General features: G+C 39.9%; 1 protein-coding gene across 1 annotated transcript; it reads right to left on the reverse strand.

Moving 5' to 3' along the window:
- Positions 1-863: 863 nt before the first annotated feature.
- lrp10 (low density lipoprotein receptor-related protein 10) lies at positions 864-12,573 on the reverse strand. Its single transcript, XM_074662147.1, has 10 exons — positions 12,520-12,573; positions 10,228-10,395; positions 10,028-10,060; positions 9,782-9,926; positions 9,393-9,586; positions 8,605-9,182; positions 7,908-8,344; positions 6,568-6,762; positions 6,044-6,173; positions 864-4,242 (listed from the first exon to the last, which is right to left on the reverse strand). Exons 2-10 carry the CDS (start codon positions 10,274-10,276, stop codon positions 3,601-3,603), a joined length of 2,403 nt encoding a protein of 800 aa, XP_074518248.1. The 5' UTR covers positions 10,277-10,395; positions 12,520-12,573; the 3' UTR covers positions 864-3,600.
- Positions 12,574-13,313: the final 740 nt, after the last annotated feature.

A 13,313-nucleotide genomic window follows, 5' to 3' on the forward strand; every position in this document is an offset into this window, starting at 1 on the left:
AAACTTATAGGTATACGCTATTAAGTATACACTTGAAAGCATGCACTTCAAAATGTACACTTTATAATACATACTTTTAAGTATGCAATTGTTAGTAAGCACTAATAAGTACACATACAAAAGTATGCACTTCAAAGTGTGCACTTCAAAGTTTATTCTTTGAAGTATACAGTTATTAGAATACACTATAAAGCTCTCATTTTAAGTTGTATACTTTAAAGTGTATACTAATAAGTAAACACTGCAAAGTAGTAATGCACTTAAAAGTGAACACTAGGAAGTACACACTTACTGAATTGTTGTGAAACCTTACTAAAACACTTATAAGGCTTTAAAAATGTGATCTTGAAGAATTAAAAAAACAGGGTTCACAGACATTTTTACTGATTATGCTACTAGATACAGCTAATGCTACTTTTGAACCTCCCAAAAATCACTCTGTAAGTCGGAGTAAAAAAAACTCAGTAAGTAGATGAATTAGTTGAATGTCAGAGAACTTGAGTATGAAAAAACAAGGCAAGATAGATGTTTTTCAGTCATCTCCCAGTCAGAATCACTCTTACAGGCTCTGTAGTGGAAAGTGAAACAGTACCAAGAAAAATCTAAATGTTCATTTTGCATAAATCAGTCAAACCAAATGAAAAATGTAGATTTACCTTGCAGGGTTAATGCACCTGAAGTCCAGCGATGTAACCTCAACCCTTCCTGGAAACAAGTGGCTTTCACTTCATCCTGTAGAACAGCCTCTGTGAATCTCAGAGGGATTTTTGAATACAAAGCACAAAGCTGCGAGTCTGCAGCCTCTGTTACCTCTCTGTGCGAGGTGTCAAAAAACACACAATACACATCACCGAAAAGTGCAAATCGTTTAATCTCAGCCACAATTTCATGTATATACAGTGAAGTTGACCCTAATAAACCATAAAATCACTTTCTCTCTGTTACCTCTCAACATTGCAGATTTAAAACTTCTGGCTACTCCAGGTCGACCCGAAATACATTCAACAAAGCAGAACAGAAACTAAAAAGAGGAAGAAAATAAGAGGATTGACTTAAGATAAAACACAATAAAATTTACAACAATACAAATGGCACACCATGAATCTGCTGTGGTCGATTCCCCTCAGGGTTGAAGGTTCAAGTTGAGGTTGTTTTGTGAAATCAGGGCCCTCCTTAATCACCGGGGCGCCTCATGTTCCTGTGCACACTACAAACACACGTCCTATCATCAGGCACCAGATTGTCTTTTGATGTTTTTGTAGATTACATACATTCACTTAGGGAAGGTACAACAAGGTGTCAGTATGAAAATATGGTTTCCGAATAGTTATTGCAGAGTAGACATGCGTTTGTTTTCCGTTATAGTAAAGCCTCTGATGTGTCAATGCGCGTTATACTGTGAGAAAATGTGCCTCAGTGTGTGCCGTGTGCAGTGTGCAGGAATCATCCAAAACCCCTCAAACCATCTACAGGGAACTCCTCCAAAGGCACTTAAATAGGGGGAACAATTCACTTCTATAGAGTTATCTGTGATAAAAACATGAGAGTGGATGCAGGTGGCAGAAGTATGTGATAATCCACATCAGCAAACATACTCCACTGTCAACGTAAGACTGAAATGCTAATGCATTCACACAGATGCAGCCATACAAACAATATTTTCCATCATATTCTCTAAAAAAAAAAAAAAAAAGACTCTAATCATTCAATCTGACAGCAGCCTGCCTCCATTTCAGGATAGGGAAGATTCTTCTGTGCAAAAGGTTACCTTCAATGTGCAGCCTAGCGTTTAATAAGTGCACATCCAACGCTCAACAAACGCCGGGTCGGCCATGCTTGTGTTTAAAACTTTCTCAAGGAGGTCTCTTTAAAATAAAAAAGTCAAATACTTGACTCCATAAGTCAACAACTCAATTTCAAAAAGGCACCAGACTTGCACAGTGCGGGTGAGTCTCGCTGTGGGCCACTCCTGTGCTCAAGTTCAAACAAACGTGGAAAGACTGGGGTTTGATCGACCGTATCCACAGGGCGGCCATTTTTCTCTGACATCACACTCAAGGTGGGAAGCTCAAATAAAATCTTCCTGCTTTACAACTCTTTGAAAGTAAAATAAAAATTCAGAAGAAGCAAAATAAAACATTGGTTATGGCCGATGAGACCATAGCTAGCATTGGCATTAAAAAACACAAACTCTCTTTTAAAATATTTGGCAACCTATCAACTACCAGACAAAAGCTAATGCTAGTATTAGCATAATTTTGTTACCATACTTCAGTTTTAAGTGGTGACTTATCAATTCCCATTATCTAGCCCCTTACAGGCTAATACAGCTAGCTTGAAAGTGGCTAAACACTAACACCGCCCAGTGAAAAGGAAATATTTGATCAAATTGGCATAAACAGACAATAAAAAAACATATGATAACCCATAAGCTAATGTAATACAACAAATAACGTTAGCATTTAGCCACTTTCTTGCTAAGTTTGGCAGCTAATGCCTTCTCTGCAATACTTTACAGGACAAGTTTAACAACAATTCAGTTAGCTTGTAGCCCATGTTTTTATGAGTTGGGAGGCAGCTTTAAGGTGACAGCTTAAAAATGTCTGCACATTAAGTGTATACACTTTTAAGTACATACTTAAAAGAATACACTTATAAACACTTAAAAGTACACGCATAAGTATGCACTTTAAAGAGTACACTTATAAATACACACTTAAAAGTGTATACTTGTTAAAGTGTATACTTGTAAAAGTGTACGAACTACTTTAAGTGTACTTATATCTACACACTTAAAATTAACCCCAGTATCTTGTATCTTTGCACTTGAAAGTGTGGACTTTAACATATTTAAAAGGGTCTGTATCGTCTTAAGTGAAATATGGTCGTCCTAACACCAACCTGTGATAACTTAATATTTGATCGAATTGGCATAAACAGACTTCTGTTAAACCATAAGCTACCATTAGACACCAGTTAACATTAGCATTTACCCACTTTCTTGCTTTGGTTGACATATCACACCTAGCCTTGAATACTTTAAATTAAAAACAGTTGTTTACTTACATTTATTTACTCCGTAGCTTCTTTTTTTAAGCTAGGAAGCCGCTAAATGTGAAAAATACCTTTCAAAATAGCAGAAAGAGACTTTAATTCAATAGTTAAAATATACTTACTTCAATCTCTTCCCAGTTAATACCATTAACCAATCACTTCTCTATTGTTAGCTAGGACTGCACTGATTGATAATTTTACTAACTGCTAATTACACCCCTCCTTTCACATGGTGCAGTTTAATTTAGTGCTAATTTTTGCACTTCTTAGCTAAGAAGCTAGAAGCTTCCTAGTTAGAAGTTGAATAAAGTTTGATTTTAACTGCTTTTTGAAAAAGGAAGTAGTGAAATGACAAATAATGGATGTCTTGTGTTCAACCTGTTACCACCTCAAAGCAACTTCATTAAAACAGCAGTTGAGCTTCTCACTTTGAGCATTATGCCAAAGAAAAATGGCCGCTGTTTAAATACGGTCAATTTTAATTAGTGAGCGAAGAAGACGAAGTAGGGGTGTTGGGTGAAGTCACTGGGAAGAAGAGAGGGCCATTCAGGTGAGCAATGGTACGTCATCCTCTGAGTTGGTGTCTTCAGAAAGAGGGATGAGCAGCACCTCATCATCTGAAGAGGACGAGGAAAAGGACGGGGAGGCGGACAGGGGCATGGAGTTGGTGGAGGGAGAGGAGGAAGAAGAGGAGGAGGGCGAGGCTCTGAAGAGGGAGATACTCAGTCCCAGCGTGTGGAAGATGGAGGCCAGAGAAGGGCTGCTCGGAGGGACAGGAGGAGTGGCTGACGGTGGAGCTGGGGGAGCATAGGGAGGTGGAGGTGGGGAAGCTGATGGTGGTGGAAGCAGGGGAGGTGGAGCGTCCTGTTGCTGCTGCTGCTGCTGCTGCTCCGTCTGAACCAATAAGCCGAGTTTCTGAGGCACCGGCTGGTTGACCGCCTCCACCGCTGATGAAGAGCTGGTGGGGGTGGAGTGAATCGGTTCCTGACCAGCGGGAGCAGCGTCCGACTGCTGCTGAGTGGAGCTGGACGCCTGGCTCGGCCTGGAGGGAGGTCTGGGGATTAGACCCCACCTTCTCATGCGACGGACGGCACGGCGGACGAATCGGGGCCGGCGTCTGCGGTGAGGGGAGTTGGCGGCGTCCTGGCGGAGGAGTTGGAGAATTCCCCTCAGAGACAGAGAAGAGGTCTGAAACAGAAGTTCAAAATCAGTCCTTGAAACATGAGGTAGAAACATTTCCCCTGACTTCGATCTGAGTTCAAGGAATAATCGTGTAGCTTTGCCAAATCCTATCAGACAGAACAGACTTTGTTTAAAAGTTAATCCCTCTGCCTCCGCGACCTCATGTGTCCTCCCCCGCGAGTTTAACAGCACCTTCCTGTGAACCAGCACAGGAGCAGCACATTACTCCGTCTAAAATCTCTTAATGCAGCAGCCCACACAGCCGGCTGGGGATTAATAGGGCTCTGAAGTCAAGCACATGAGTTCAGACATCTAAATTAAATAATAGCTTTTTAAGATTACTGTATGTTTAAAGAGGCTAAAAAGGTTGTGTGGTTTTTTATTCATTTTAATGTGTCAAATCCACTGACACTGCTGTTTTAGGATCCATTTGGTGTAGTAATCAATTCTTCTGAGGTCAAAGTGACGTGTTTAAACCATTGCTTTAACAAGGTCTTCTGAGTCCTCTACAAAAAAGCAGTTGGATATCTGTACATGAAATATGACTGGAGCAAATGACACATTTTCACAATTACTGGGATAAACGTTTGTCTTTGGATCCACTAATTGTTTAATCTCATGAAGAGGATTGGTTGGCATCAATTTATCTTAAATTTTCAATCCTTTTCCATGTCAAAGACAAATTTCTGTTTGTACTGCAGAAGAGACAAAGTTCTTTCTATCGATCTATCTAGATAGATAGCTATGAGCGCATGAGGAATTGAGATGAACATATGTAGAGAAGAGAAACCGAAACTTAAGTATCAATCTCATCACCCAAGTATTGATCAATACTGATATCAATATATCAATATTTTAGATATTAGAATTTTTTTTTTTAATTTAAAGAATGGATCGAAGAGCCATACACTGTAAGCCAAAGAGTCACATGCGGCTCCCGAGCCACAGGTTGGCCACCCCTGATTTAGCCAATAGCAGGTTTTAGAAAAAACTAGAAGCTATAGATTTAAGATCATGACAAAAATGTATGCCATATACAAACTAAACTGCATTATCTTGGAAACCATGGTAGAACTTATATCAGACACCAGTCAGTAACTGTTTTTCGTTCAAAACTGCCAGCAGTGTCTGCAGACATTTGTTGATTTCTTTCTATCTGGCTTTGTGGTGCAGATATTGGTTAGTGCAGATTATTTGAAAATCAGTCAGATTGATCAATTAATCTATTGCTAGTTTGAATCCCACTGTAGCTCAGACTTTGGGTATTCAAATCCCTGGGGCTAATGGTTTGTGTTTTGTTTTTTTCAGACACTTTCAAGGAACCATAAAAAGTAAATTAACACAAGTAGTGACATTTGAAGTTGAAAATATTTTCACGATACTTTGTCCTAAGTTTAATTCGGATTCAAAAATATTTCAAACCTCAAAATATGGTTGAAAAAAATGAATTTGAAGAGTTTGAAAAACATGTTTTCTTTGTTTGCATTTTTAAATTTATTACTTTATAAATCATTCAGTTAAACTATATCAACTGATTTAATTTGTGAATTCTATATTGACGCTCAGGTTGCAGCATCTAAGTTTAGGCAAAAAAAAAATTCTGTGCTAGCTAAAATATATGATTAATGAAATTAATACAAGGAGCAAGTGTGACACGGTAGCTTAGGCCATGTCTTCAGTTTTAAACCTACCAGATGAAACAAAAACGATAACACTGATTGCTCCAAAATGTTTTGAAGTATATGTATGGATAAAAATATTTTTTTTTTGGAGTGATTGTAGTTTCTAAGACGTTCTCTCCTCTCACCTCATTTGGGTTTTCTGTGGGGAAGTCCTCCACAGGGGGGATGATGCCCTGGGCGATCAGCTGACCATAAGAGGGAGGAGCCTGCTGCTGGATCAGCTCTGCTTCCTGGCGGCTGATTGGAGCAAATAAGCTACAAGAAAACACACGTTAAGCTGTAAAATCATTTTACACGGGGTTGAAACTCACAAATGATCTTGCATCGTCTCTGTTGTAAAGTTTCCACTTCATAAATAAAGTGCAATTCATGTAACTTTCAATAGAGTAGACGTGACATAACCCACTTTGGCTGAGATACACTGCATGTGGGAGGCTCACACTTCACTACAACAACATGGTACTTCTTGTTCCTCTTAGAATAAAAACCAGAGTACACCATGTTCTGGTTGTGTTGTGAAGGCTCTGCTTTGTGTTGGTGAGGCGACGAATGAAACTCATACACAGAACACAAACCTGACTCTCTTTCACAGATTAGCAGACGAGAGTCCAATTGAACACCTACACAAGGGTAATAAATCAAGTTTTACCTGTACTCCCTGGTCCTGAGTGAATACAGTTTACAGGTGCAGCCCATGGCTATGACCAGCAGCAGCCCACAGACCAGGCTGCCCACCGTCGCTGCTGTGATGACCTTTCGGGGCAGGATGACAGTGCAGTTAAGCTCATCTGTTCCGTCTTTGCAGTCCACTTGGCCATCACAGCGCCAGCTCTCAAATACACACCTTCGGATAAAACACAACAGAGCAACTGTTAAGTAATTCCAATTAAACCACATAACTTCAAACCAGATTTGTTGCAATTAACTCCTGTTGTACTGAGTATAAACCTGAGTGCACGTATGAAATGTTAATGACTTTTAGGGATGAACGTAGATGTTTATCTGTCTAATCTCTTATTAAAAAAAACTCTCAGGAACTTTGAATTTTACAAAACTATAGATACAACCTGAAAACAACAACATTTTGGTCTCTTATATCAAAAAATCTATGTCATATTCTTCCAAGAACACACCCTCTGACTCACAAGTCATGTTAGACTAGACACACCTCGCCTTGATAATTAACCTGACCACAGTGAGGACTCATTAAGCAAAACAGTCTGCGAGGGAACCAAACAAAAGCAGCTAAATGGCGACAGAGTGGGACTTCAAGAGAGGCTCCTACATCCTCAACATGAAATTTCAGGCCAAAATGGATGAAAAACATACACTGTATTTCCAAAAAAAATTATGGAACTTTCTACAGATTAAATATAATAAAAAACAATTGAACAGCTTTCCAATGCATGTCAGAGCACTGTTATTCTTTAAACTGCTGTTACAGAAGCAATAAATTGACACTTTTAGCTGAATTCTTACTCAAAATTCTAGTCCGTACCTCCTTTTGACTGCTTTGGTGCTCTCTCGACCGTTAGCTCAACTAGCATTAGCTGCTAATCAATCCAGAACGTAGCAGGACCGTTGACCGCTTTGGTCGCGAGACCGATGAGTTCCCGCGTTTGCCACCCTGATGAGGAGTCTCATTCATAACCGACGGTTAAATATCAAGCCGTTGATTGGCTTTTCGCCTAGCTGCGCCCATTTTGACGGTTTGTTGTCGTAATTAAATTAACTACGATATAGTTTTGACACGAAGTATTGTATTTTGACAGTTAACTGAATGTTATATCCTGTTTCAGTGCCGAGTTTCATCTGCTCCGGGCGAATGTGACGCAGATGGATTACGGCGAAGCAGAGGCAGAACTTATGGGATTCGGCCGTTAGTCCTCTAAACTACGAAAAAATAACGTAAGTAATCTCATATTTCTGGCAATACAATGCTGAAAACTAAGATTTAACTCCTGAGCCTTGAGAAAAAAAAAAGCTCACCTGTCGCTGTCACAATGAAAAGTCCCCGGCTGACACACCGTACAGTCCCTCTCGTCGCTGCCGTCAGCACAGTACAACTGGTAGTTGCACCTCTCCGACACCGGGTAGCAAACCGGTCTCCCCGCGAAGTGACTGGAAGCCACCGCTCTCTGCCCGGCCACACCACAAGCAAACTGGTTCAGACTGCAGCCCCTGCAGCCTTCCTCGTCCCTCCCCGTCTCAGGACAGTCCCACTTCCCGTCGCAGCGCTGCTCTTGAGTGAAGCAACCTCCCGCCGCTCCACCGCAGCGGCCCTCCCAGGGGGGGCAGTAGGTACCGACGTGGAAGGTAGCGTTGAAGCCGCTGCCCTCGGAGCCCGGCAGGGTCTCGTATGTCATGGAGAGAAGGCCTGTGTGGGACTCAACCTGGACTGATTTGTAATTAGAGGCGCTGGTGATCTGTCAAAATGAAAACGGACGTTATGTCAACAAAATATTCTCTTTATACATCTTTATCAGGGCTGTGTAAATGTTTCTATACATTTTTAAAGGGTCATTCGAAAGTGTTATTTTTCTAATTTCTGATATTTAGTTAGTCTTAAACATTTCATCCTCTTACAGCTCTATCGTCTAACCAAAAAAAGCTTTATTTCCTTGAAAACCGTTGATTTCCTGTTAAATTAATACTAGAGATTGGAAAATCTGTAAGACAAACTCACAATTTTAATAACGTCTCCTTTCCCTTGCTCTCTGTTGTACACCGTGAGTCGATCCCCAGGCCCTAAAACCAGCTGCTGCAAGTCTAGCCTCAGCGGCCTTGAGTCCTGTGGGTCCAGAGTCCAGACACAAAACATAGCAGGACCACGAATCACCGGAGGCGAGAACGTCCCGTAGAACGTCTGGAGGAGCCCACCGCAGGGCCACTCTATCGGAGCAGGCGTCACGATCGGCTCCCTGCGAGTCTGCGGCTGCTCTCGATCCACCTGCGCCTCCTCCTCCGCCCGCTCCTTCAGCAGCGCCCACAGATCCGACTCAGAATCGATGTCTGGTATCTTCTCCTCCAACTCTCTGTCGTGGTTCTTCTCCGTGTTTGAATCGGCTTTGGTATCCTGGACTCGTGTGATCCCATATTTGATGACGGGTTCCGTCAAGTCTGTTTCTCCATCACAGCCCTGTTCGTCTGTGCCGAGGTCAGCGCCTTCATTGAGACACTCCACCTGACCGTTACAGCGCCAAGAGAGGGGCAGGCAGCGACCTCCGAGGCACTCGAACGAGGTCACCGGGCACTCACCAGAGTCTGGAGAAGGGAAGAAGGAAGAGGATGAAAGATTTGAAGATAGAAACGATTTTTTTCTTATAAGACAAGTTCAGATGTAACAAACTGAAGTTTTTGATCATGTTTATACTTTTCTACTCTTAGAATCTTAGTTTTAACTTCAGTATTTTCTGAACAATAACTTCAAACATAAACTTTGGCTTGTATCAAAGCTTAAAAAAAAATTCCCACCTCTTGCGTAGTTCAACAGAAACGACGATACAGGGAACTGGTGCGGCAGGAAGTGGTGGGTCACTGAAATGTTTCCCCCTGGGAACTCCATAGGCTGCGGCAGCTTGGAGCCACAGAGGACAACGGGTTCTCCACCTGCTGATGATTTGATCGTCACCCATTCCTTCCTACAGCGAGCCGAGAACTGGGAGAAGCTGGAAGAAATGTTTTTAAGATTTAAGATCAAAAAGTGTCTGTGGTTCATGAATCGATGAAAAAGATAAATTGTGTTGTATGCATTTTGCTGCATCGTACATTGATTGTAAATTCTCATCGTATAGAAACAACTGGATCAGAGAAGTTTTTGAAGTAATATCCTCAAGACCAAATGTTTATTAATGTGCCTTTACCTTAAGACTATGGGTTCATCTTCTGCACCCTTAATGATCCAGCAGTCGTAAGTTGAACCGAAGCGGTAGGACCAGCTGTGGTAGGCCGAGCTCCTGATCTCCCCCACTTTACTGTCTAAAACCTGCAGTGAGTGTCCACAGCGAGCTGAAACACAAAAAAACAAGAAGTGGGATAAATTTTAAATCTATCAGTGAGAAGAAAAAAACTCCTCCTGAAATAAAGAAGTAACGAGCGTGTCTTCTTACCTGAGGACTGCGCAGGCTCGAAACTGCTGCACGCTGCGAAGCACAGAAACAATAACAGAGCGAGTCAAACTGCTGTTCCTGAGATTGTAGGACACAGGAAGTGCAAACACAACCTTTGCTTTGCAGAACTCAAAGCCAACACCTCACACAGGTACACAAACAAAACCTTAAAACACGCTCATGAATGTGTATTCTCTCACCCGTTAAGGTGAAAACTAGGAGGGAGAGGAGGTTGTACGTGATGGTCATTGTGGAAATGCTTCCCCACTAAGATGCTGGAGATTGAGTTTAAAACTGGGGACTTAACGGGGGAAAAGAAACATCAGAAAGGAGCCATTTTCAGGAGGATTTGTTCAGGAAGACTTCCCCTGCAAGGTGAGAGAGAAAAACAAGTGAGTGGAGGATGATGTCTCAGTTTTTATGATGAGAAATACACCAACAAGAATCCCAACATTGTACTAGATACTTATGATTCTGAATGAGCTGTTTTATATTTGATTGAAAATTTATGTCACATTTAAAGTCAGATGTTATTTTTTTCTTTGTTTTTGAAATTCAAAACCTTCATCCGATTTTTTTTAGCTGCACCAGAGTCAGAATCTGATTTGTAGCTCTCTGTTTGAGTAGTAACAGGAAGGAAGAAGAAACCAGTGCCTGAACTTGAACCAAGCTACCCCAACTTACCAGATCTAGATGAGATCGACTAAGAGAGGCAACTAGTTTCTTAAAGAAACAGCATGTAGAAATGTGAATATTTGGTGTAATCTAGCTGGTAAATTCTGGATTGAAACAGGCCCTGGCTCGGGCCTTGACCCTATAATTGTCAAGTTTATACCATGAAAAACTTCTACCTCCAACTGTTTTTGTTTCCTCCTTTTAACGACAGAAGACAAAACAAATGGATGTGACTAAGGCTCCTTCTTTGTGGCAACTTTATGAAGCTAAATAGCCGCGAAGAGGCTGAGGTTGAGCCATGTTTATGTTGGACGCTCTAGAGCAAAAGTCACTGGAAAAAAACCCAAAAATGCGAGCAACTTACTATTATTGAAAAAGGATGATCAGCTTGTGGTAGTGTGCAAAAATCATGATAACGTGAATATATCAAAACCAACAAAGATAAATCCTATGCACCTTGAAAATTTAAGTCACAGCTTCTACGTTCTAAGTTTCAAAATATAACAAAACAGTTTTACAGATTTGGGCGTTTAATCACAAATTCAAACATCATTCTAAATACTGTATTCAATTTCCACCTAACTTTTCCTGGTAAATACTGGCAATTCACAAAAACAGTCTTCCGAAACTGGCTCTGTGGCTTCAAAATTAATTTTAAAGCCCTTTGGTTACAATCTAGCTCTGGTGAGTCAAAGCATGCTGGTTTTGGATCAGGATCTGGTTTCCTTAACCTTCCCCTAAACAACAGAATCAGGATCTGGTGCTAGCTTCAGTATTAACACGTACGTTTATTATAAATAAATATAAATATAAATTAATAAATAAATAAATATCTATATATATATATATATATATATATATATATATATATATATATATATATATATATATATATATATATATATATATATATACAATAAAAGTAAAATAAAAATAAATAAAATATACATATATATATATATATGAAAAATAGATAAATATATAATAGCTCTGTTTTTCATCTGTGTATCTTTGGGTAACCGTGTTAATAACATATGACCTTGCTTCCTCTAAGTTCTTTTAACTTATCATGTCTGTAGTGGTAAAGTTATGTCAATAAGAAGTTTATCTGTTCAAGAGTCCTTAGTTTAAACTTCTGAAGACTTATTGTAGCTGTTGGGAATTAAACCTATGACTGATCGAGTCAAAACATGACTTATTTTACTTTCAGGCAACTGCTCTGGCCCCTAAATAAGATCAAAGTTGGCTCAGTAGTGTACATAATAGAGCCTTTATTGTTGTAACTCCCGAAAAGAACACAATACCCGGGTTTGGTAAGCAGGGCCTTTTGTAGTGGACGTTATTTTGATCTTGCACACACACTCACACTCACACACACACAAGCAGCGATTTCCTTCCACTAATCCTCTCACGATGACGCCAGAAACGCGAACATTTCCGAGAACAAACCACCCACCAACACAGTTCTGAAATCTTTCTTTCATCCTAAGTAACATAAAATGTTATAATACAACCTTCTTGTTGATTAACACATCATTAAGTTCCCTAGAAGTACAGAAAACACTGCGGAATAGTTTCTTTTTGTGATAGGAGGGAGCAGCTGCTTGCCCTCTTCAGTCACAAGAGCTAGCTGCTAATGCTAACAACCTCACTTCTGACTTCGTTAAAACGCTCTTTTTCAGGAGGCGACACCACGACAAAAAACTCCCAAAAGCCATATAACAGATTAAAACACCATTAGGAACTATAATATGTGAGTAAGGAGCGGCTATTACGTAATAAAATTATATAAAAAGAGGAGAAGACGAGTACGTTACCATGTCAGTCGGCCTTTCTTGTTGACAAGTGGAGCCCACTTCCGTGTGCTCTCCCTCATGACAAAGAGGGCGGGGCTTAACTGTTAAAGTCCATTCATGAAACTTCTCATTAGGTTTGATTTCCAATAATATAAGCAACCACTACTTGATTGAGTAAGTACTTTAAGTGCTATGAATTTTTTTTAGCTGTATACATCTTTGTTGAATTATGTCATAACCAGAGACAGGGTGGACTGCTTCTATTCCAACACAGGGGGGCAGTGTGGCTCCGCACAATATCACAACAGAAGTTTATTCACAAAACTGGTACCAGAAAATCTCTTTCTGAATGTACTTTATTAATTTTTTTTTTCTTTTTTATTATGAAGAATACCATATCCATACCCTAACACTTAAACTATCCAGCAGATATCTAGCTAAGTAATCATTTATTTTTAATGTAGCGTATATAAAAACAAATATTTACAAAGTGGTTTGCCGGATTAAAGAATGGTAGAAGACGACAAGATAAACATTTGTTAGAAAGAGATAAGCAGTCATGGCGTGATAGCACATTCAACATAAATTTAAAAGCATGAAAGGGAAAAAAAAGTAAATAAATGACTAAATATAGGTATAAAAAAAGGAAAGAAAGAAAGGGCTTTAGGAGGTAGAGGAATACGAAAAAAAATCACACATAAAAAAGATAAATAAAATGAAATAAGCAATCTAAAAGCATCTTAAAGGTCAGAGTGCCTTAAAATAAGTTTAATTACTTGCTTTATCTGCATAAAACTGTAGTCTAACTTGTGCTG

Source organism: Halichoeres trimaculatus, unplaced genomic scaffold, assembly GCF_033239565.1.
Source record: "Halichoeres trimaculatus isolate MK-OKI-2021-1 unplaced genomic scaffold, fHalTri1.1 fHalTri1_scaffold_22, whole genome shotgun sequence".
NCBI lineage: Eukaryota > Metazoa > Chordata > Actinopteri > Labriformes > Labridae > Halichoeres > Halichoeres trimaculatus.

What these genes read in the sequence shown, in the direction of transcription:
- lrp10 (XM_074662147.1), bottom strand. Translation starts at nt 10,276, where the DNA reads ATGACCATCACGTACAACCTCCTCTCCCTCCTAGTTTTCACCTTAACG. An exon ending in CCTAGTTTTCACCTTAACGG is followed by an intron (nt 10,061 to 10,227) that starts GTGAGAGAATAC and finishes TGTGCTTCGCAG; the next exon opens with CGTGCAGCAGTTTCGAGCCT. An exon ending in CCACAGAAAACCCAAATGAG is followed by an intron (nt 4,243 to 6,043) that starts GTGAGAGGAGAG and finishes CTTCTGTTTCAG; the next exon opens with ACCTCTTCTCTGTCTCTGAG.